General features: G+C 44.5%; 1 protein-coding gene across 2 annotated transcripts in view; it reads left to right on the top strand.

The window, feature by feature from the left end:
* The first annotated feature begins 14,234 nt into the window (after positions 1–14,234).
* The window catches only part of trim23 (tripartite motif containing 23), a 57,609-nt gene continuing 47,087 nt past the window's right edge, over positions 14,235–24,756 (top strand). Inside the window, exons 1-2 of one of the 2 annotated variants that reach the window (XM_070869403.1) lie at positions 14,235–14,448; positions 23,842–24,004. In XM_070869403.1, coding sequence (XP_070725504.1) covers positions 14,356–14,448; positions 23,842–24,004 — 256 coding nt within the window. In that variant the 5' untranslated portion in view covers positions 14,235–14,355. The remainder of the gene's footprint in view (positions 14,449–23,841; positions 24,005–24,756) is intronic. The other variant, XM_070869395.1, reaches the window with a different exon arrangement.

The raw sequence follows: 24,756 nt of genomic DNA, 5'->3' as shown, positions 1-24,756 counted from the left end.
CCGGCCCGGGACCGTGTAGGACTGGTCGGGGTGGATCATGTGGTCCAGCACGGCACCAAGGCGAGCAGACATCGCCCTGGCGAAGATTTTGTAGTCCGTGCTGAGGAGGGAGACCGGGCGCCAGTTCTTAAGGAGGCGGAGATCGCCCTTCTTAGGCAGCAGGACGATGACTGCCCTGCGCCAAGAGAGGGGCATCTCCCCGGTCGCCAGACTTTCCCCCAGGACCCGCGTGTAGTCGCTCCCCAGGACGTCCCAGAACGCCCTGTGGAACTCCACGGTCAGCCCGTCCAGCCCCGGGGATTTTCCCCTCGAGAGCCGGGCGAGGGCACTCCTTCTGCATGAATCCCAAAAGGTTAGTTTGCAGGTGCAACAGGTAATCAGGAAGGCAAATGGAATGTTGGCCTTAATTGCGAGAGGGATGGAGTACAAAAGCAGGGAGGTCCTGCTGCAACTGTATAAGGTATTGGTAAGGCCACACCTGGAGTACTGCGTGCAGTTTTCGTCACCTTACTTAAGGAAGGATATACTAGCTTTGGAAGGGGTACAGAGACGATTCACTAGGCTGATTCCAGAAATGAGGGGGTTACCTTATGATGATAGATTGAATAGACTGGGTCTTTACTCCTTGGAGTTCAGAAGGATGAGGGGTGATCTTATAGAAACATTTAAAATCATGAAAGGGATAGACAAGATAGAGGCAGAGAGGTTGTTTCCATTGGTGGGGGAGACTAGAACTAGGGGGCACAGCCTCAAAATACAGAGGAGCTAATTTAAAACCGAGTTGAGAAAGAATTTCTTCTCCCAGAGGGTTGTGAATCTGTGGAATTCTCTGCCCAAGGAAGCAGTTGAGGCTGGCTCATTGAATGTTTTCAAGTCAAAGATAGATAGATTTTTAAGCAATAAGGTAATTAAGGGTTACGGGGAGAGGGCGGGTAAGTGGAGCTGAGTCCACGACCAGATCAGCCATGATCTTATTGAAAGGCGGAGCAGGCTCGAGGGGCTAGATGGACTACTCCTGTTCCTAATTCTTATGTTCTTATGTTCTTATGACTGGACAGGTTAGATGCAGGAAGAATGTTCCCGATGTTGAGGAAGTCCAGAACCAGTGGACATAGTCCAAGGATAAGGGGTAAACCATTTAGGACTGAGATGAGGAGAAACTTTTTCACTCAGAGAGTTGTTAACCTGTGGAATTCCCTACCGCAGAGAGTTGTTGATGCCAGTTCATTGGATATATTCAAGCGGGAGTTAGATATGGCCCTTACGGCTAAAGGGATCAAGGGGTATGGAGAGAAAGCAGGAAAGGGGTACTGAAGAGAATGATCAGCCATGCTCTTATTGAATGGTGGTGCAGGCTCGAAGGACCGAATGGCCTACTCCTACACCCATTTTCTATGTTTCTATGTCCGCCGATAGTGACGCAATGCTTGCGGGAAAAGCACCCAAGACCTCCAGGAGTTGTCAGCTGAGCTGGATGCTCTCTGTGGACAATCCCACCATGTCCAAGTGTGCGCCTCGCTGTCTGATAGCAGACCGGCTTTGCTGATTCGCCCTCTGGAGAGATGGTGTACGGGATTCAATCCTGGGAGTCAGTGGCTGCACGCCACTTGGACCTGGGGCCTCGGATTGGCCAAAGCCCGAGAATGTATCTTCCTGGTCAGAGGTACTGGCCGCAGCTAAAAGTGGTGTCAATTGTATAGGCCCCTCCCCTCCTCCCCCGGAATAGCTTCATGAATTTCCTCCTCCCGTGGAGGTTCCTTGTCCTCGCTGCCTTCGTGGCCCCCCTTCTGCACCCCCACACAATGGGCTGAGGTGGAGGCTTCAATTGGCGGATGTGTTGCCTCCTCTTCTGGAAATAGAAAACAATAGATGAGTGGCTTGCAGCAGGTGAGGAGTGACATGAGGAAGGTCACATAATGCAGGCTCATTTGAAGGACCAGTGCTACTGCATTATATGTAGCCCACAGACACTGCATCACATTGCCCCAACCCAGCTTGGGGATTTTGTATTTCTTACCCTCAGTTTCAAAAAGGGGATCAGCACCCCTATGGGTATTTGACATCCCTGAGGCACTGATCAGGGCTGCCACGCACTCCTCCAGATCCATTAACGGCAGCGTTTGGGGTGGACCACTGCCTGTGCGCCGTTGTCTCGGCGGTTATGTGACAACTTTCTCTGCAAAGATGTCAATTGGAATGGTTACCAGAGGGCCCTTCTGCTCTTGTGGTACACACAGATAGCCATCAAAGCACTCATACCATACTGTGTGCATTTAATACAGTCCTCTGTTTAATGGCCCTGGTAGTTGCATGTGGTTCATGAGGAAGACATCGAAGTGCAGAAACATCTTTTAAGATGTCAAAAAGCAGTCTTACTAATGTGTAACGATCATTCATGATAAATAAGTTGCAACACTAAACCTACCTATACCAACATGTGTTAGATTTACAATTTAAGTAATGAACGAGTGAGTGCGGAGCACACAAAAAATTTGCAAAAGGACATAGACAGGCTAAGTGAGTGGGCAAAAATTTGGCAGATGGAGTATAATATTGGAAAGTGTGAGATCATGCACTTTGGCAGAAAAGAATCAAAGAGCAAGTTATTATTTAAATGGAGAAAGATTGCAAAGTGCCACAGTACAGCAGGACCTGGGGGTACTTGTGCATGAAACACAAAAGGATAGTATGCAGGTACAGCAAGTGATCACAAAGGCCAATGGTATCTTGGCCTTTATTGCAAACTGGATGGAGTATAAAAGCAGAGAAGTCTTACTACAGCTATGTCAGGTATTAGTTTTTGGGCGATGATCACAGAGGCCACATCTGGAATACTGCATGCAGTTTTGGGTTCCATATTTACAAAAGGATATACTTGCTTTGGAGGCAGTTCAGAGAAGGTTCACTGGGTTGATTCTGGGGATGGGGGTGTTGACTTATGAGGAAAGGTTGAGTAGGTTGGGCCTCTACTCATTGGAGTTCAGAAGAATGAGAAGCGATCTTATCGAAACGTATAAGATTATGAGGAGGCTTGACAAGGTGGATGCAGACAGGATGTTTCGACTGATGGGGGAGACTAGAACTAGAGAGCATGATCTTAGAATAAGGTGCCGCCCATTTAAAACAGAGATGAGGAGGAATTTCTTCTCTCAGAGGGTTGTAAATCTGTGGAATTCGCTACCTCAGAGAGCTGTGGATGCTGGGACATTGAATAAATTTAAGACAGAAATAGACAGTTTCTTAAATGATAAAGGGATAAGGGGTTATCGGGAGTGGGCGGGGAAGTGGAGTTGAGTCCATGATCAGATCAGCCATGATCTTATTGAATGGCAGAGCAGGCTCGAGGGGCCGTATGATCTACTCCTGTTCCTATTTCTTATCTTCTTATTGTTGTGTGTGCATGCCTGTTTACTGTGTGATGCCTGTAACACTGTTATGCCACACTGAATGTACCCTTATACTGTACACACCATACCTGTACACCAGAGGGTGCTACTGCTGGAGACCTAAGGGTTACCTACACATGGCAGGTAACCCAGTATAAAAAGGAACTCACAGCTTGTTGTCCTCACTCAGGAGCTCCAAATAAAGGATTACAGGTCTCCATAGTTTAAGTATCATACCCTGCCTCGTGGAGTCATTACAAAAGGTGCCTACATACACCACACTTATGTTCTTATGAATAAAAATATTACTTATTCTGACGACCCTGCGGTGGTCATTGAAATTTTTTCCGACATTGTTGATGGCCCCTCTCGATATTAACGACTGAGGAAACCTCCTCGGCCACGCTGGTCTACAAACGCCTTCGCAGAGCTGGGAGCACCCCTCCTATTAAATTCCCCCAATCTGCTTTGCACAGCTGCAATCAGGGCCTCAGTTGCCTCATAACTAAACTTTTGGACTGTCTGCCTGCTGGAGTCCCCTTCCATCGTGGTTGCTTGGTCTGTGAAAAATAGCTGATTCAGCCCTGGATGTACTGCGCAGGTGTGGGCGCACCCTGACAGCTGACCAGAATCGTAGGAAGAAAAAAATCGGAAGAAAAAAAAATCGCAACAAAAAAATTTGCGCATGTGCAAAAGGTCCATTTTTTTCTTTTTTTTCAATCACAAATTTCGGCTCCGGTACACAAATTCACTCGTGCAAGGCTGGATTTAGTGCTATCGCTATCGCTGGTCACTGTTTGGCGAATTTTGCGATGTCCAGTGATAATGCTACTCCGGCGCTAAAAATAATACTGCTGTGATCATCGCTAAAATCCGAATTTCTAGCCCTGAGGCTTTTCAGTCTGGTAAGGAGCTGTCTGAGATGTGATCTTGTAGAGGTAAATAAAAGGTAAATCTGGAGTATAACTTAAAATTAAATTGTGGGAATATGATAAGGAAATAAGTTATGCTGCTGTGAAGCACTTTGGGACATTTTAACAACAACAACTTGTATTTATATAGCACCTTTAACATAGTGAAATGTCTCAAGGCGCTCCATAGGAGTATCATGAGACAAAAAGTTTGACACCGAGCCACATAAGAAAAAAATAGGGCAGGTGACCAAAAGCTTGGTCAAAGAGGTAGGTTTTAAGGAGCAACGTCAAGGGGGAAAGAGAGGTGGCGAGGCAAAGAGTTTTAGGCAGGGAGTCAGGGAGTTCCAGAGTTTGGGGCCTGGGCAACAGAAGACACGGCCACCAATGGTTGAGCGATTAAAATCGGGGATGCTCAAAAGAGGAGAATTAGAGGAATTCAGATATCTCGGGGGGTTGTGGGACTGAAGGTGATTACAGAGATAGGGAAGGGCAAGGCCATGGAGGGATTTGAAAACAAGGATAACAATTTTGAAATCGAGACATTGCTTAACCGGGAGCCAATGTACGTCAGCACAGGGGTGATGGGTGAGCGGGACTTGGTGCGAATTAGGACACGGACAGCCGAGTTTTGGATCACCTCAAGTTTATGTAGGGTAGTGTTATAATCAGAATAAATCCACAGGACTATATTGCAAGCTCAAACTGTTGTGACCTTGGTCTCTTTATTCAGACTCCAGAGTGAGGAAGCAGCACGGTGAATCACCTTTTATACCTGCTTGCCCCAGGTTGCACGGGTGACCCTTAGGTCTCCCACAGGCATGCCCACTAGTGGCAAGTCTTACATTTGGGTAAGGTCTGCATACATATTTACATACATATCAGGTAGAATGTGGGAGGCCAGCCAGGAATACTTTGGAATCGTCAAATCTAGAGATAACAAAGGCATGGATGAGGGTTTCAGTAGCAGATGAGCTGAGGCAAGGGCAATATGGCGATATAACAGAGGTGGAAATAGACAGTCTTAGTTATGCTGCTAATGTGTGGTCGAAAGCTCATTTCAGGGTCAAATATGACACCAAGGTTTGCAAACAGTGTGGTTCAGCCTCAGACAGAAGTTGGAGCGATAGATGGAGTCAGTGCCTTGCGAACGGAATTTGTGGTGGGGACCAAAAACAGTGGCTTTGGCCTTCCCAATATTTAATTGGAGAAAATTTCTGCTCATCCATAACTTAATGTCGGACAAGCAGTCTGACAATTTGGAGACCATGGACGGGGGGGGGGGGTCAAGAGAAGTGGTCGTGAGGTAGAGCTGGGTGTCGTCAGCGTACATGTGGAAACTGATGCTGTGTTTTCGGATGATGTCACCAAGGGGCAACATGTAGATATGAAATAGGAGGGGGCCAAGGATAGATCCTTGGGAGACACCAGAGGTAACGATGTGGGAGCGGGAAGAGAACCCGTTGCAGGTGATTCACTGGCTACAATTAGATAGATAAAAATGGAACCAGGCAAGTGCAGTCTCACCCAGCTGGACGACAGTGGAGATGCATTGGAGAAGGATGGAGTAGTCAACCATGTCAAAGGCTGTAGACAAATCAAGAAGGACGAGGATGGATAGTTTGCATTTGTCACAGTCACAAAATATGTCATGTGACTTTGATGAGAGCCAGCTCGATGCTGTGGTACGGACGGAAACTGGATGCGAGGGATTCAATCATGGAGTTGCGGGAAAGATGGGCATGGATTTGGGAGGCGACAACATGTTCAAGAACTTTGGAGAGTAAAGGGAGGTTGGAGATGGGGTGATAGTTTGCAAGGACGGAGTGGTGAGGGGTTATATTTATGACGAGAGGAGTGATGACGGCAGATTTGAGGGAGAAGAGGACGGTACCTGAGAGAACCGTGTCAGCTAACATGGGAGCCAAAAAAGGAAGATGAGGTGGTCAGCAATTTGGTGGGAATAGGGCCAAGTGGGTCTCATGGACAAGATGAGCTTGCAGAGGTCATGAGGGGAGATCGGAGAGAAACTGGAGAAAGATGTGAAGTCAGGGCTAAGGCAGAGGGGATCCTAAGAGGAAGTTTGGCCCAATGGAAGGGAAGTGGCAGAGGCAGCTGAACGGATGGTATGAATCTTAGAGACAAAGAAGTCAATGAGCTCCTCACACATATTGTCGGAGGTGAGGGTGGAGATAGGGGAGAAAGGTTTAAGAAGAAGGTTAACAGTGGAGAATAGAAGCTGGACTTTATCTTTGCATTCCAGAATGATTCTGAAATAGTGAGCGATTTTGGCAGACGAGAGCAGGATTCAATAATGCTTTACGTGGTCCAGCCAGATCTGGCAATGAATTGCTAAACCAGTTGTCCGCTGTATCTGTTTAAGTCTGCGTCCCTTGGACTTAAGGGAGCAAAGATGAGGGCCAAACCAAGGGGAGCAGCCAGGCTGAGAGATAAATAATTGTTTTAATAGAGACTAAGGCATCAAAGGTGCTGGTGAGGGAGTGGTTGATCAGATCAGTAGCTGCAGAAATCTCATGGTGAATGGTGGACCAAAGGCTGGACAGTTGGGAGTTCATAGGAGGGAGAGAGAAAACAGGGAATTATAGACCGGTCAGCCTGACATCGGTAGTGGGTAAAACGATGGAATCAATTATTAAGGATGTCATAGCAGTGCATTTGGAAAGAGGTGACATGATAGGTCCAAGTCAGCATGGATTGGTGAAAGGGAAATCATGCTTGACAAATCTTCTGGAATTTTTTGAGGATGTTTCCAGTAGAGTGGACAAGGGAGAACCAGTTGATGTGGTGTATTTGGACTTTGAGAAGGCGTTCGACAAGGTCCCACTCAAGAGATTAACGTGCAAAGTTAAAACACATGGGATTGGGGGTAGTGTGCTGACGTGGATTGAGAACTGGTTGGCAGACAGGAAGTAAAGAGTAGGAGTAAATGGGTACTTTTCAGAATGGCAGGCAGTGACTAGTGGGGTATCGCAAGGTTCTGTGCTGGGGCCCCAGTTGTTTACATTGTACATTAATGATTTAGATGAGGGGATTAAATGTAGTATCTCCAAATTTGCAGATGACACTAAGTTGGGTGGCAGTGTGAGCTGCGAGGAGGATGCTATGAAGCTGCAGAGTGACTTGGATAGGTTAGGTGAGTGGGCAAATGCATGGCAGATGAAGTATAATGTGGATAAATGTGAGGTTATCCACTTTGGTGGTAAAAACAGAGAGACAGACTATTATCTGAATGGTGACAGATTAGGAAAAGGGGAGGTGCAACGAGACCTGGATGTCATAGTGCATCAGTCATTGAAGGTTGGCATGCAGGTACAGCAGGCGGTTAAGAAAGCAAATGGCATGTTGGCCTTCATAGCGAGGGGATTTGAGTACAGGGGCAGGGAGGTGTTACTACAGTTGTACAGGGCCTTGGTGAGGCCACACCTGGAGTATTGTCTACAGTTTTGGTCTCCTAACTTGAGGAAGGACATTCTTGCTATTGATGGAGTGCAGCGAAGGTTCACCAGACTGATTCCCGGGATGGCGGGACTGAAAGACTGGATCAACTGGGCTTATATTCACTGGAGTTCAGAAGAATGAGAGGGGATCTCATAGAAACGTTTAAAACTCTGACGGGTTTAGAGAGGTTAGATGCAGGAAGAATGTTCCCAATGTTGGGGAAGTCCAGAACCACGGGTCACAGTCTGAGGATAAGGGGTAAGCCATTTAGGACCGAGATGAGAAACTTCTTCACCCAGAGAGTGGTGAACCTGTGGAATTCTCTACCACAGAAAGTTGTTGAGGCCAATTCACTAAATATATTCAAAAAGGAGTTAGATGTAGTCCTTACTACTAGGGGGATCAAGGGGTATGGCGAGAAAGCAGGAATGGAGTGCTCAAGTTGCATGTTCAGCCATGAACTCATTGAATGGCAGTGCAGGCTCGAAGGGCTGAATGGCCTACTCCTGCACCTATTTTCTATGTTTCTACGTTTCTATAAGTGCAGTTGCCTGAGTGTTGAGAGAGAAGACAAACACAGAAGAAGGTAAAGTTGGGGAGGGGTGTGGAAGGGGGATGTGGAGGTAGTTTGCAAGGAAAGTGCTATATAAATGCACATTGTTGTTGTTGCAAAAGATAACTTTAGGATTAATGTCAGGATATTCTTCTTCATGCAGAGAGAACGGCACCTTGGATCCCCCCCTCCCCATGTCTTTAATTGCATTAATTTACCTGGTAGATTATTCCAAATGTTTGTTATTGTTTGAGTAAAGAAATGTCAGATTAAATGCAAAGAGCTGAATTCCAGAGGTGAGGTGAGAGTGACTGCCATTCATATCAAGTCAGCATTTGACGAGTGTTGCATCAGGGAGCCCTCGTAAAATTGAAGTCAGTGGGAATCAGGGGGAAAACTCTTCACTGGCTCGAGTCATACCTAGCACACAAGAAGGTGGTTGTGGTTGTTGGAGGTGAATCATCTCAGCTTCAGGATATTGCTGCAGGAATTCCTCAGGGTAGTGTCCTAAGCCCAACCATCTTCAGCTGCTTCATCAATGACCTTTCTGTAAAGTCCTTACTTTACAGCATGAAACAACATGAGGCACATTCCCGGGACAAGGCCACTCTGTGACCTTAATTACAGGACTCCAGAAGTGATGACCCTGCGTGGGACCTCCCTTTATATACCTGTGTTATGAGGTAAGGAGTGTCTCCCACAAGTTCACCCCCTGTGGTCAAGGTGTGCATCTAAGTTGAGTGTATACAATGGTGTTGCATTGTAGTTACAAACATGACACTTTCCTCTATCATAAGGTCAGAAGTGGGGATGCTCAATGATGATTGTACAGTGTTCAGTTCTATTAGCAAATACTCAGATAGTGAAGCAGTAATGGAGATAGTGATGCAGTAAGACCTGGATGACATTCAGGCTTGGGCTGATAAGTGGCTAGTAACATTCGCGCCACACAAGTGCCATTCAATGACTATCTCCAACAAGCGAGTGTCTAACCACCTCCCTTGATATTCAACAGGATTAGCATTGGCGAATCCATGCTATCAACATCCTGGGGTGGGGGGGTGCCGGGGGGTCACCATTGACCAGAAACTTAATTGGACCAGCCACATAAATACTGTAGCTACAAGAGCAGATCAGAAACTGGGTATTCTGCAGAGTGTCTCACCTCCTGACTCCTCAAAGCCTTTCCACCAGCTCATCATCATCATAGGCAGTCCCTCGAAATCAAGGAAGACTTGCTTCCACTCTAAAAATGAGTTCTTAGGTAACTGAACAGTCCAATACGGGAATTACAGTCTCTGTCACAGATGGGACAGATAGTCATTGAAGGAAAGGGCGGGTGGGACTGGTTTGCCGCACGCTCCTTCCACTGCCTGCGCTTGGTTTCTGCATGCTCTAGGCGATGAGACTTGAGGTGCTCAGCGCCCTCCCGGATGCACTTCCTCTACTTAGGGTGGTCTTTGGCTAGGGACTCTCAGGTGTTGGTGAGGATGTTGCACTTTACCAAGGAGACTGAGGGTGTCCTTGAAACCCTCTGCCCACCTGGGCCTCGCCTGCCGTGTAGGAGCTCTGAGTAGAGCGCTTGCTTTGGGAGTCTTGTATCAGGCATGCGGCCCGCCCAGCGGAGCTGGTCGAGTGTGGTCAGTGCCTCGATGCTGGGGATGTTGACCTGGTCAAGTACGCTAACATTGGTGCATCTGTCCTCCTAGGGGATTTGCAGGATCTTGCAGAGACATCGTTGGTGGTATTTCTCCAGCGATTTGAGGTGTCTACTGTATATGGTCAACGTCTCTGAGCCTTACAGGAGGGCAGGTATCACAACAGCCGTGTAGACCATGAGCTTGGTGGCAGGTTTGAGGGCCTGATCTTTGAACACTCTTTTCCTCAGGCAGCACTGGTGCATTGGAGGCAGTGTTGAATCTCGTCATCGATGTCTGCCCTTGTTGATAATAGGCTCCTGAAGTATGGGAAGTGGTCCACGTTTTCGAGAGCAATGCCCTGGATCTTGATGACGGGGTAGTGCTGTGTGGCGGGCTCAGTCTGGTGGAGGACCTTTGTTTTACGGATGTTTAGAGTAAGGCCCATGCTTTCGTACACCTCAGTGAAGGTGTTGACTATGACTTGGAGTTCAGACTGTGAATGTGCGTAGACGCTCGCATCGTCCATGTACTGCAGTTCGGCAACAGAGGTTGGGACGGTTTTGGATCTGGCCTGGAGGCGACGTAGGTTGAACAGGTTCACACTGGTTCTGTAGTATAGTTCCACTCCAGCGGGAAGCTTGTTGAGTGTGAGGTGGGGCATTGCAACGAGGAAGATTGAGAAGAGGGTTGGCACAGCCCTGCTTGACCCCAGTCCGGACATGGACAAGGCACAAGTCAGGAGTGTGATGGGATACTCTCCACTTGCCTGGATGAGTGCAGCTCCAACAACACTCAAAATGCATAACACCATAAAAGGACCAAGCAGCCTGCTTGATTGGCGCCCCCTCCACCACGGGTGCACCGTCGCTGCAGTTTGTACCATCTACAAAATGCACTGCAGCAATTCGCCAAGGCTTCATCGACAGCACCTCCCAAACCCACAACCTCTACCACCTAGAAGGACAAGGGCAGCAGGCGCATGGGAACACCATCACCTACAAGTTCCTCTCCAAGTCATACACCATCCTGACTTGGAAATATATCGCCGTTCCTTCATCGTCACTGGGTCAAAGTCCTGAAACTCCCTCCCCAACAACACTGCGGGAATACCTTCACCACACGGACTGCTGCGGTTCAAGAAGGCTGCTCATCACCAAGAATGATACTTAAAGGGTTGACGGTGGACAGGCAATGGCAAACATTTAAAGATCACATGGATGAACTTCAACAATTGTACATGCCTGCCTGGAGTAAAAATAAAACAGGGAAGGTGGCTCAACTCTGGCTAACAAAGGAAATTAGGGATAGTGTTAAATCCAAGGAAGAGGCATATAAATTGGCCAGAAAAAGCAGCAAACCTGAGGACTGGGAGAAATTTAGAACTCAGTAGAGGAGGACAAAGGGTTTAATTAGGAGGGGGAAAAGGGAGTATGAGAGGAAGCTTGCTGGGAACCTAAAACATGACTGCAAAAAAATTCTATAGATAGAAGAGAAAAAGATTAGTGAAGACAAACATGGGTCCTTTGCAGTCAGAATCAGGTGAATTTGTGACTTCCTTAACGAAGGAAGACACAAATTACCTTCTGGAAATACTAGGGGACCGAGGGTCTAGCTGGAAGGAAGAATTGAAGGAAATCCTTATTAGTCAGGAAACTGTGTTAAGGAAATTGATGGGATTGAAGGCTGATAAATTACCAGGGCCTGATAGTCTGCATCCCAGAGTACTTAAGGAAGTGGCCCTAGAAATAGTGGATGCATTGGTGATCATTTTTCAACAGTATATCGACTCTGGATCAGTTCCTATGGACTGGAGGGTAGCTAATGTAACACCACTTTTTTAAAAAGGAGGGAGAGAGAAAACCGGGAATTATAGACGAGTTAGCCTAGCATCAGTAGTGGCGAAAATGTTGGAATCAATTATTAAAGATGAAATAGCAGCGCATTTGGAAAACAGTGACAGGATCAGGCCAAGTCAGCATGGATTTATGAAAGGGAAATCATGCTTGACAAATCTTCTGGAATTTTTTGAGGTTGTAACAAGTAGAGTGGACAAGGGAGAACTAGTGGATGTGGTGTATTTGAACATTCAAAAGGCTTTTGACAAGGTCCCACACAAGAGATTGGTGTGCAAAATTAAAGCATCTGGTATTGGGGGTAATGTATTGACGTGGATAGAGAACTGGTTGCCAGACAGGAAGCAGAGAGTCGGGATAAACGGGTCCTTTTCAGAATGGCAGGCAGTGACTAGTGTGGTGCCGCAGGGCTCAGTGCTGGGACCCCAGCTATTTACAATATACATTAATGATTTAGATGAAGGAATTGAGTGTAATATCTCTAAGTTTGCAGATGACACTAAGCTGGGTGACGGTGTGAGCTGTGAGGAGGATGCTAAGAGTTTGCAGGGTGACTTGGACAGGTTAAGTGAGTAGGCAAATGCATGGCAGATGAAGTATAATGTGGATAAATATGAGGTTATTCACTTTGGTGGCAAAAACATGAAGGCAGAATATTATCTGAATGGCGGCAGATTAGGAAAAGGGGAGGTGCAACGAGACCTGGGTGTCATGGTACATCAGTCATTGAAAGTTGGCATGCAGCTACAGCAGACGGTGAAGAAGGCAAATGGCATGTTGGCCTTCATAGCCAGGGGATGTGAGTATAGGAGCAGGGAGGTCTTACTGCAGTTGTACAGGGCCTTGATGAGGCCTCATCTGGAATATTGTGTTCAGTTTTGGTCTCCTAATCTGAGGAAGGACGTTCTTGCTATTGAGGGAGTGCAGCAAAGGTTCACCAGACTGATTCCCGGGATAGCAGGACTGACATATGAGGAGACATTGGATCGACTAGGCCTGTATTCTCTGGAGTTTAGAAGAATGAGAGGGGATTTCATAGAAACACATAAAATTCTGACAGGGCTGGACAGGTTAGATGCAGGAAGAATGTTCCCGATGCTGGGGAAGTCCAGAACCAGGGGTCACAGTCTAAGGAGTAAGCCATTTAGGACCGAGATGAGGAGAAACTTCTTCATTCAGAGAGTTGTTAAGCTGTGGAATTCTCGACTGCAGAGAGTTGTTGATGCCAGTTCATTAGATATATTCAAGAGGGAGTTAGATATGGCCCTTACGGCTAAAGTGATCAAGAGGTATGGAGAGAAAGCAGGAAAGGGGTACTGAGGTGAATGATCAGCCATGATCTTATTGAATGATGGTGCAGGCTCGAAGGGCCGAATGGCCTACTCCTGCACCTATTTTCGATGTTTCTCAAGGTTAAATAGGGATGGGCAATTAATGCTGGCTGTTATGTTTGGAATAACTCCACAAGACTGAGTACTGTCTTAAACTGATGTGACCTTAATCTCTTTAATAAAACTCCAGAGTGCCAAAGCAGCATGACAGACAACCTTTTATACTAGTTTGCATGAGGTGTACAGGTGACCCTTGGGTCTCCAACAGGTGCGCCCTCTGTTCGCAAGTCTTACAGTTATAATGTTTGCATACATAATACTGGCCTTGCCAGCGACACCCACATCCCAGGAACAAATAAAAAGAGTCAGTGTTTGAATGGACTTCCGGGTAGAGTGATTGCAGTGAAAACCCTGGATGCATTTAAGAAGCAATTAGATAGTGCAAATGGGAGCTGTAGGAAAAGATAAACTGATATGGGCCAAGTGGTCTTCCTCATCCCCAATTGTCTTGTGACTTCATCTGTGTTATTGAGTAGTTCGTATATCTCAATGAGATCGCCCTTAAATTGTTCCAACTAGACTGTCGGGTTTAAACTTATTCTTTCCTGATAGGTCATCTCCTTTACACGTGGTTCGCTGTTTTTTGCATCCTTCCCATTTTTTGTACGCATTTTGAGATGCAGTTTTTTGTGAGAATAATTAAAGCTGTTTTTTTTGTCATTACTAAGAAAAATCTCTACTTATTTCAATGCATTGATCTGTGTTAATGTAAATACCTTATTGCTTACAATGACTGAGGTTAAATATTATTCCAATCTCCAGTAAAAAGTGCTTGGATGTGCTTTAAGTGCCGTAACCGACAAAGCTGGAAAGTGGGACTTGGTTAGCTCTCTGTCAGCCTGCAGGGATACAATGGGCCGAATGGGCTGTAAATGTCTCTGATTCTGACAAAGAAAGTATCAATCTGAGCATGCGCAGTTTACGACCAGACTGTGACGCGCAGCAATATTCGGACCATACCATTACGGTTATGAATGGGGAATTGGATAAAATCTGCGCCAACGCATCACACGTTTTACAAGAATCAATGACAGTACTAGTAACATGACGCATACTTTCATAAATTATCTAAATGCATGTTGTGATTGGGATGAGGCCGAGCTGGAGTTGAGATGTGCGGTGGGCTTCCCCTGTAATTGTGCGGGGGTTGGGATGCTCCAGCATGGCGGCGGCTGCAGTGAACAAGTTACCTGCGGCGATGGCTATGGGCAGTGGCGGCCGGTTGCCGCGTAGTACCAGCGTCAGCACTGTCAAGGTGAGTGTGGGACGTGTTTGCATATGCACCTCAGCGGCTGCCGGCCCTTCTGGTGTGCAGCCACATACAACAGAGCGGCCAGGATGGGGACAGGGCCACTCGGGGTTGCACAAAGAGAACGGGCAGTTAATGACCGCTAGATTGTTAATCAATGTTTTTTGTGTTGTGGACTCGCTAGGAATTGTGTAGAGACTGCTAACATTTATTTCACATAGGAGTCTTTCAACTGGTATGCAGAGAAGACAATCATATCAATTTACATCACAGAAGTGCATATCCAAGTACTTTTTATATGTGATAAGGGTTTTTGCCTCGACCACCCTCTCAGGCAGGGAGTTCCAGACCCCACCACCCTCGGGGTTAAAACATTTCTCCTCAACTCCCCTCCAATCCTTCTACTAATTACTTTAAATCTATGCTCCCTGGTTATTGCCTCATCTGCTAAGGGAAACTTCCTATCCACTCTATCTAGGCCCCCCTCATACACCTCAATTAAATCTCCCCTCTGCCTCTGTTCCAAAGAAAACAGCACCAGCCTATCCAATCTTTCCACATAGCTAAAATTCTTCAGTCCTGGTAACATCCTCGTAAATCTCTTCTTGTGCATTCATATCTTTCCTGTGATGTAGTTTTAGTATCACCTCCCTCCTTGGCTAATAAAGGAAAGTATCAGATGTGCCTTCACAGAATCATAGAAGTTTGTAGCCTGGAAGGAGGGTATTTTGGTCCACTGTGTCCATGCCGGCCAACAAGAGGCTATTCAGCCTAATCCCACTTTCCAGCTCCACGTTTGTAACCCTGCAGGTTACGGCACTTCAGGTGCACATCCAAGTACTTTTTAAATGAGGTGATAGTTTCTGCCTCTACCACCCATCCAGGCAGTGAGTTCCAGACCCCCCACAATCCTCTGAGTGAAGAAATTTCTCATCAAATCCCTTCTAAACCATCCACCAATTACTTTAAATTTATGCCCTCTAGTTGTTGACCCCTCTACCAAGGGAAATAGGCCCTTTCTATCCACAATATCTAGGCCCCTCAATTTTATACACCTCATTGAGGTCTCTCCTCAGTCTCCTCTGTTCCAATGGAAACAAATCCAGCCTATCTAATGTACATAAAAACATAAGTAGGAGTAGGCCATTTGGCCTCTCGAGCCTGCTCTGCCATTCAATAAGATTATGGCTGATCAGATCATAGACTCAGCTCCACTTCCCTGCCCACTCCCAATAACCCTTTACTCCCTTATCGCTCAAAATTCTGTCTATCTCCACCTTAAATATAGTCAATGACCCAGCCTCCACAGCTGCTTTGGGGCAGACAATTCCACAGATTTAAAACCCTCAGAAGAAATTTCTCCTCATCCCAGTTTTAAATGGGCGGCCCTTTATAAGACGATGTCCCCTAGTTTTAGTTTCCCCTATGAGTGGAAATATCCTCTCTGCATCCACCTTGTCGAGACCTCTCATTATCTTTTATATGTTTCGATAAGATCACCTCTCATTCTTCTGAACTCCAATGTGTATAGGCCTAACCTACTCAACCTATCCTCATAAGTCAACCCCCTCATATCCAGAATCAACCTAGTGAATCTTCTCTGAACAGCCTCCAATGAAAGTATATCCTTCCTTAAATACGGAGACCAAAACTGTACGCAGTACTCCAAGTGTGGCCTCACCAATACTCTGTACAGTTGTAGCAGGACTTCTCTGCTTTTATACTCTATCCCCCTTGCAATAAAAGCCAACATTCCATTTGCCTTCCTGATTACTTGCTGTACCTGTATACTAACTTTTTGTGTTTCATTCTCAAGGACCCCCAGATCCCTCTGTACTACAGCATGTTGCAATTTTTCTCCATTTAAATAATTTGCTTTTCTATTTTTTCTGCCAAAGTGGATAACCTCACATTTTCCCACATTATACTTCATCTGCCAAATTTTTGGCCACTTGCTTAGCCTGTTTATATCCCTTTGCAGATTATTTGCGTCCTCCTCACAGTTTGCTCTCCCACCCATCTTTGTATCATCAGCAAATCTGGCTCCATTACACTCGGTCCCTTCATACAAGTCAGTAATATAAATTGTAAATAGTTGACCCAGCACCGATCCCTGTGGCACCCCACTCGTCACTGTTTGCCAACTGGAAAATTCCCATTTATCCTGACTCTCTTTTCTGTTAGTTAGCCAATCCTCAATCCATGCTAATATATTACCCCCCCAACCCCGTCAGCTTTTATCTTGTGCAGTAACCTCTTATGTGGCACCTTATCGAATGCCTTCTGGAAATCCAAATACACCACATCCACTTGTTCACCTTGCTCGTTACTACCTCAAAGAACTCCAGCAAATTTGTCAAACATGATTTCCCTTTCATAAAACCACGCTGACTCTGCTTGATTGAATCATGCTTTTCCAAATGTCCTGCTACTGCTTCCTTAATAATGGACTCCAGCATTTTCCTAACGACAGATGTTAGGCTAACTGGTCTATAGTTTCCTGCTTTTTGTCTGTCTCCTTTTTTAAATTGGGGAGTTACATTTGCGGTTTTCCAATCCGTTGGGACCGCCCCAGAATCCAGGCATCCACTATCTCTGCAGCCACCTCTCAATACCCTAGGATGTAAGCCATCAGGTCCAGGGGACTTGTCTGCCTTTAGTCCCATTATTTTACCGAGTACTATTACATTAGTGATAGTGATTGTATTAATGTAAGTTCCTCCCTCCCTATAGCCCCTTGATTGTAGAAACATAGAAAATAGGAGCAGTAGTAGGCCATTTGGCCTTTCGAGTCTGCACCGCCATTCAATATGATCATGGCTGATCCTCTATACCTCAACACCATATTCCTGCTTTTTCCCCATACCCCTTGATGTCTTTTTTGTCTAGTAATCTATCTATCTCCCTCTTAAATATATTCAGTGACTTGGCCTCCACAGCCTTCTGTGGTAGAGAATTCCAAGGCTCACCACCCTGAGTGAAAAAATTTCTCCTCATCTTGGTCCTAAATTTCCTACCCCGTATCCTGAGACTGTGACCCCTTGTTCTAAACTTCCCAGCCAGGGGAAACATCCTCCCCGCATCCAGTCTATCCAAACCTGTCAGAATTTTATACGTTTCAATGAGATCCCTTCTCATTCTTCTAAACTCTAGTAAATACAGGCCTAGTCGACCCAATCTTTCTTCATACAACAGTCTGGAATCAGTCTGGTGAACCTTCGCTGCACTCCCTCTATGGCAAGTACATCCTTTCTTTGATAAGGAGATCAAAACTGCACACAATACTCTAGGTATGGTCTCACCAAGGCCCTGTATAACTGTACTAAGACATCCTTGCTCCTATACTCAAATCCTCTTGCAATGAAGGCCAACATTCCATTTGCCTTCCTAACTGCTTGCTGCACCTGCATGTTTGCTTTCAATGACTGGTGTACAAGGACACCCAGGTCCCTCTGTACATCGACACTTCCCAAGCCATCACCATTTAAATAATACTTTGTCTTTATGTTTTTCCTACCAAAGTGGATAATTTCACATTCATCCACGTTATACTGCATCTGTCATGTGTTTGCCCACTCACTCAACCTATCTTAATCGCCTTACAGCGTCTTTGCATCCTCCTCACAACTCACAATCCCACCTAGTTTTGTGTCGTCAGCAAATTTGGAAATATTACATTTGGGTCCCTCATCCAAATCATTTTTTATGAATAGCAGGGGCCCAAGCACTGATCCCTGTGGTACCCCACTAGTCACTGCCTGCCACCCCGAAAAAGACCCGTTTATTCCTACTCTCTGTTTCCTATCAGTTAACCAGTTTTCAATCCATGCCAGTACATTATCCCCAATCCTATGTGCTTTAATTTTGTACACTAACCTCTTATGTGGGACTTTATCAAAGGCCTTCTGAAAATCCAAATACACTACATCCACTGGTTCTCCCATATCTATTCTATCAGTTACATCCTCAAAAAACTCCAGTAGTTTTGTCAAACATGATTTTCCTTTCATAAATCCATGTTGACTTTGTCTAATCCTGTTGATATTATCTAAGTGTGCCATTATCACATTCTTAAAATAGACTCTAGCATTTTCCCTACTACTGATGTTAGGCTAACCAGTGTGTTTTCTCTCTCCTTTTTTTAAATAGTGGGGTTACATTTTCCACCCTCCAATCTACAATAACTGTTCCATAATCTATAGAATTATGGAAGATGACAACCAATGCATCTACTATTCCCATGGCTACCTCTTTTAGTACTCTGGGATGCAGATCATCGGGATTTATCTGCCTTCAATTAGTTTCTCCAGCACTATTTTCTTACTAATCATTTCCTTTAGTTCCTCTTGCTCACTCGACCCTTGGTTGCCTAGCATCTCTGGTACGTTATTTGTGTCCTCTTATGTGAAGACAGAACCAAAGTATTTGTTCAGTGTCTCTGCCATATCCCTGTTCTCCATTATTAATTCCCCAGACCCATCCTCCAGGGGACCAACATTTACTTTAGCCACTCTTTTCCTTTTTATGTACCTGTAGACACTCTTACTATCTGTTTTTATATTTTGTGCTAGTTTACTTTCATAATCTATCTTCCCTCTCAATCATTTTTTTTAGTCGTTCTCTGCTGGCTTTTAAAAATTTCTCAATCCTCCGGCCTCCCACTAGTCTTGGTCACATTGTATGCTCTTGCTTTCATTTTGATACCCTCCCTTATTTCCTTAGTTAGCCACGGATGGTTATCCCTTCTCTTAAAGTCTTTCCTTCTCATTGGGATATATTTTTGTTGCGAGATGAAATATCTCCTTAAATGTCTGCCACTGCTCATTAACCATTCCAAACTTTAGTCTATTTTCCCAGTCTACTTTAGCCAACTCTGCCCTCCTTTATTTAAGCTTAGGACCCTGGTTTGAGAACTAACCTTTCTCAGTATCCAACTGAATTTGAAATTCAACCATATTATGGTCACTCATTCCGAGAGGATCTTTTACTATGAGATCATTTATTAATCCTGCCTCATTACACAGTACCATATCTAAGATAGCCTGCTCCCTGGTTGGTTCCACAACGTACTAGGAAACTATCCCAGATACACTCTATGAACACTTCCTCAAGGCTATCCTGGCCAATTTGCTTTGTCCAATCAATATGAAGGTTAAAATCGCCCATGATTATTGCCATTCCTTTATTACAAGCCTCCCTGATGTCCTCATAAGCTTAGATTCTCCACTTCTAGCAACATTCTCATAAATCTCCTCTGTACCCTCTCCAGCGCAATCATGTCATTCCTGTAATTCGGTGACCAGAACTGCATGCAGTACTCCATCTGTGACCTAACCAGTGTTTTATACAGTTCAAGCATAACCTCCCTGCTCTTGTATTCTATCACTCGGATAATAAAGGAAAGCATTCCATATTTTTCTTAACCACCTTATCTACCTGGCCTACTTTCAGGGATCTGTGGACATGCACTCCAAGGTCCCTTTGTTCCTCTACACTTCTCAGTATCCTACCATTTAATGTGTATTCCCTTTCCTTGTTAGCCCTCCCAAAATGCATTACCTCACACTTCTCTGGATTAAATTCCATTTGCCAATGTTCTGCCCACCTGACCAGTTGATTGATATCTTCCTGCCGTCTGCAGCTTTCTTCTTCATTGTCAATGATACAGCCGATTTTAGTATCCTCTAAATCGGCTGTGTCAATCACTTAATCAGACCCCCTATATTCAAGTCTATATCATCAGGTTCTTAACCATCTGGTGTTCCTTCTTAACCATCTTAATCAAATCAAATTTGAGTTGGATTAATTTCAGCTCCAAGAGCTGCAAGGACCGTATGCTGAAGGACTGTGCTACTCGGTGCCCTATGTTACTTTTTGTAAGTTTTTCAATATCTTCCATGCAATTATAGATAATATACCCTACTATGTTTTTTTTTTCATGAGGGAAATAAAGTGCATTAAACAGTGCTCTTACTCCACATACTTAGATTTGAAAACAGCCCAAACATTGAGATAAAAGTTTAAACCATCTGATCCATTCCCCCTGTACCCGTGCCCACCACCCTCCCCAGCCCGCTAGGTCCTCATGGTTGCAAATTCATTGCATAATGTAATCTGTAAATCAGCAGTCATCAATAGGTGTGCTTAGAATAGCTGGTGTGAGGGAGTACTTTTTGTAGGCTGGAGTTAAAACAAATTGTTGGGGCAGTGTAGAGAAAGCTTTACTCTGCATCTGGTCATGCCATGCTCCACTTGATATCATTTGATGTTGACACTGGGTACCAAAAATGGAAAAAAATGTTCTATTTCCCAGCACTGACATCACTCACTGACATCATAAACCGCCTCCCACAAAAGACGTTCACTTTCTATTCTCTAGAATCTAATACTCAAGGCTGCAAATAAATGTCTTCATTTCTGGCATATACTTTATTTTTTATTCTGAAGAACACTGTTTAAAAACAAATCCATTTTGTTCCACCGACTGATATTGACGATTTATCCGATTGTGTGCAGAATATGGCCATGGTTCAACTGATCGTGGAATCATCTATTGAAAACAAGTCATGCATAATCAGATAAAGAAATGTAGTCGGACTTAAAACTTTTGAAGAAGCAATATTGATGAAAGATCTAGTATTTAAATTGAAAATATTCACCATTAGTAATTTTCATTGAGACTGCAGCATCATTTATCGAAATGAAATCATGTGCAAGTTGCACTTTTTAAAAAAAAAAAATGCCTGAGATTTGATATATTACCTATTTTTTATAGTGTATGATTTTGCATATTGTGCCTTTTTGGTATTTCTATAATCAAGGAATTAAAATAGAGAACTTGTTCAAAAGTAAGATGGTTTTAAAAAAAACAATTATAAAGATTTAGCGATATACGGGGGATGGAGAGGGATTATTTTTAATGCCAGTTTAAAAATAGTGACATTACTTAGAATATTAATAAAGGCTTCCTTGGTGGCTCTGACTTTATCCAGTATCAGGAAGAGGCTAGTTCAATCCCAAGTGTATTTGATTGTTGGTGCGTTAGTGGCCCCTCCCTCACCCAGATGTACGAAGGGCAATCAGTCTGTTCTCAGTCCTGATTTCTACCTCATTATAGATTGAAGTACACACGTGAAGGTGGAGTGAAATTGGGACCAAGCTTGGTTGTGATGCTACATATGGTTGAATAGCTTTTCAGCATTCACTGTCAAGACTCCTGTATGAATAATGGCCACTTCGGTCACAGTACTGGAGGACAACCAATGTTGGTGAAATCATGCCCCAGCAAAGAGTCAGTGCTCTCAGGAGGATAGGGCTATTCAATTCTGCTTTTTGACTATATGTGCCATGACAACAAGCCAAGTGCTTTCCTTCCCCAACATTTACCCAACACTTTCAGTAGAGATCATTGGATAATAATGATTGCATGCGAATCCTGGAGGTTAATTATATTAGTCGTTGTTCTGCCCGCCCCCCCACCAGTACAAACCAGCAATCAAACATCTGGGATCTTAGTATGTCTAGCTCAGTGGCTTGTTGGTCTAGGGGTATGATTCTTGCTTAGGCATTTATGAGTGAAGTTTGTGAGAGGCCCTGGGTTCAAATCTCGGACGAACCCTAATTTTCTGATTGAACAGAAAAAGGGGAGAAGGATAAATCTGGCAATTCCAGGCCAGTCAGTTTAATGTTGGTGGTAGGGAAGCTGTTGGAATCAATAATCCAGGAAAAAATTAACAGCTACTTGGACAAACATGGACTAATAAAGGAGGGCCAGCACCGATTTATCAAGGGCAAATTGTGTTTGACTAACTTGATGATTTGAGTTTTTTTTGATGTGACAGGGCGGATGAGGGCAATGCAGTTGATGTTGTGTATGTGGACTTTCAGAAGGCTTTAGATAAAATACCACATACTAGACGTGAACAAAATTGAAGCCCAATAAATTAAATAGGCAGTAGCAGCATGGGCACAAAATTGGCTAAGGGATAGAAACCAGAGTTGTGGTGAATAGCTGTTTTTCAGTCTGATGGGAGGTCTGCAGTGGCGTTCCCCAATGTTCAGTCCTAGGACCACTGCTGTTTTTGATCTACATTAATAATTTGGACTTGGGGGTAAGGGCACAGTTTCTCAATTTGCAGATGGTACGAAAACTTGGAAGTGTAGTAAACAGTGAGAAAGATATTACAGGTTGAACTTCTCTTATCCGGCACCTTCGGGATCTGGCCTGTACCAGATAAGGGATTTTGCTGGACGAGGGGAGGTCACATTAAATTGGATGGTACAGGTACTGAGCAAGGGACTATCTGGGCTGGGTGTGCGGCAGAAAGATCGTGGGGGACAGGGGTGGTGGATCGCACTGTCAGGCTAGCGATTGCGGTGTCGGCAGCGAGGAAAGACTTCAATTTGTTCATGTCGGAGCTCTGCGCATGCGCTACTTGGAGGCCGGGAATGGAGGCCTGGACGAGGGGTGGTACCGGATAAGGGAGTCCTGGATAAGTGAGGTTCAACTTGTAATAGACTTCAAGAAGACATAGACAGGGTGGTGGAATGGGCAGACGTATGGCAGATGAAATTCAATGCAGAGAAGTGTCAGGTGATACATTTTGGTAGGAAGAATGAAAAGAGATCATACACACTAAATGGTACAATTTTAAATGGGATGCAAGAACAGAGATCAATGGGTGCTTGTGCATAAATCTTTGAAGGTGGCTAGGCAAGTTAACAATGCATAAGGGATTCGGGGCTTTTTAAATAAAGGTTTAGAGTACAAAAGCCAGGAAATTATGCTAAACCTATTTCAAGCACAAGTTCAGCCCCGGCTGGAGTATTGTGTCCAATTCTGAGCACCACACATTAGGAAGGGCATGAGGGCTTTGGAGAGGATACAGAAGAGATTTACTCGCATGGTTCCAGGGGTGCGGGATTGCAGTTGTGTGGATAGATTAGAGAAGCTAGGGTTATTCTCCTTGGAACGGGGAAGGCTAAGAGGAGATTTGATAGAAGTTTTTAAAATCATGAAGAGTTTAAATAGAGAAAATAAAGAGAAATTGTTTCCAGTGCCTGAAGGGTCCAGAGCGAGAGGGCACAGATTTTAGATGATTGGCAAAAGAACCAGAGGCGACATAAGGAAAAACATTTTTATATGTGTGGCTAGGATTTGGAATGCACTATCTGATAGGGTGGTTGATACAGATTCAGTAGTATCCTTCAAAAGGGAATTGGATAAATACTTGAAGGAAAAAAAATTGCAGGAGTAGGGGAAAGAGCGGGAGCCTGGAACTAACTGGATTGCTCTTCGAGTGAGCCAACGCAGACCCGATGGGCCAAATGGCCGCCTTCTGTGCTGTACTATTCAATGATTCTGTGGTGCATTTACCGATTGAGTGTCTCCATTTTTAGGTTCTAGAATGTGGAGTTTGTGAAGACGTATTCTCTCTGCAGGGAGACAAAGTACCTCGCTTGCTCCTTTGTGGTCACACCGTCTGCCATGATTGTCTCACCCGCCTTCCATTACAGGGGCGAGCAATACGTTGCCCGTTTGACCGACAGGTGACTGAACTAGGTTGGTCTAGCAATTTATGTTTCTAACAATTATATTTGAATGTTTTAAATTTCTTATAGCATGCTCCAGTTTGAACATTTTTTTTGTTTACTTTAAAAAAAATTGTCAAGTTTATTGGCTTGCTTCATATATTATATATCCATTAAAATGCAAATTTTGTAACTGAACAAAACCTAAATAATAAAAGCTGTTTTTGCAATCATAGCTTTTAATGTTCTCCTGGAGATAATTAGACTTAATAGAACATATGTTTTAGGGTTCTGTTCGTTATGATATTTGTCCAGTGAGTGAACTCAATTTATTAATTGCAGGTGCTGACCCATGTGAGACATTCTTAACAGTCTGGGGCTCTTTTCTCTAGAAAAGAGAATAGTGAGGGGTGACCCGATAGAGGTCTTCAAGATTATGAAAGGTTTGATAGGATAGACGTAGAGAAGATGTTTCCATTTGTGGATGAGATCAGAACTAGGGGCTATAAATATAAGATAGTCACTAATAAATCCAATAGGGAACTCAGGAGAAACTTCTTTACCCAGAGTGTGGAAGTTGCTACCACAAGAAGTAGTTAAAGTGACTAGCATGGATGCATTTAAGGGGAAGTTAGAGAAATACGAGGCAAAAAGGAATAGAAGGATTTGTTGATGGGGGTGGATGAAATAGGATGGGAGGAGGCTCATGTGGTGCAGAAACACCGGCATGGACCTGTTGGGCTGAATGGCCTGTTTCTGTGCTATAAATACTATGTAATAAAC

Source organism: Pristiophorus japonicus, chromosome 2 (assembly GCF_044704955.1).
Source record: "Pristiophorus japonicus isolate sPriJap1 chromosome 2, sPriJap1.hap1, whole genome shotgun sequence".
NCBI lineage: Eukaryota > Metazoa > Chordata > Chondrichthyes > Pristiophoridae > Pristiophorus > Pristiophorus japonicus.
This window is presented reverse-complemented; position numbering and strand designations above follow the sequence as displayed.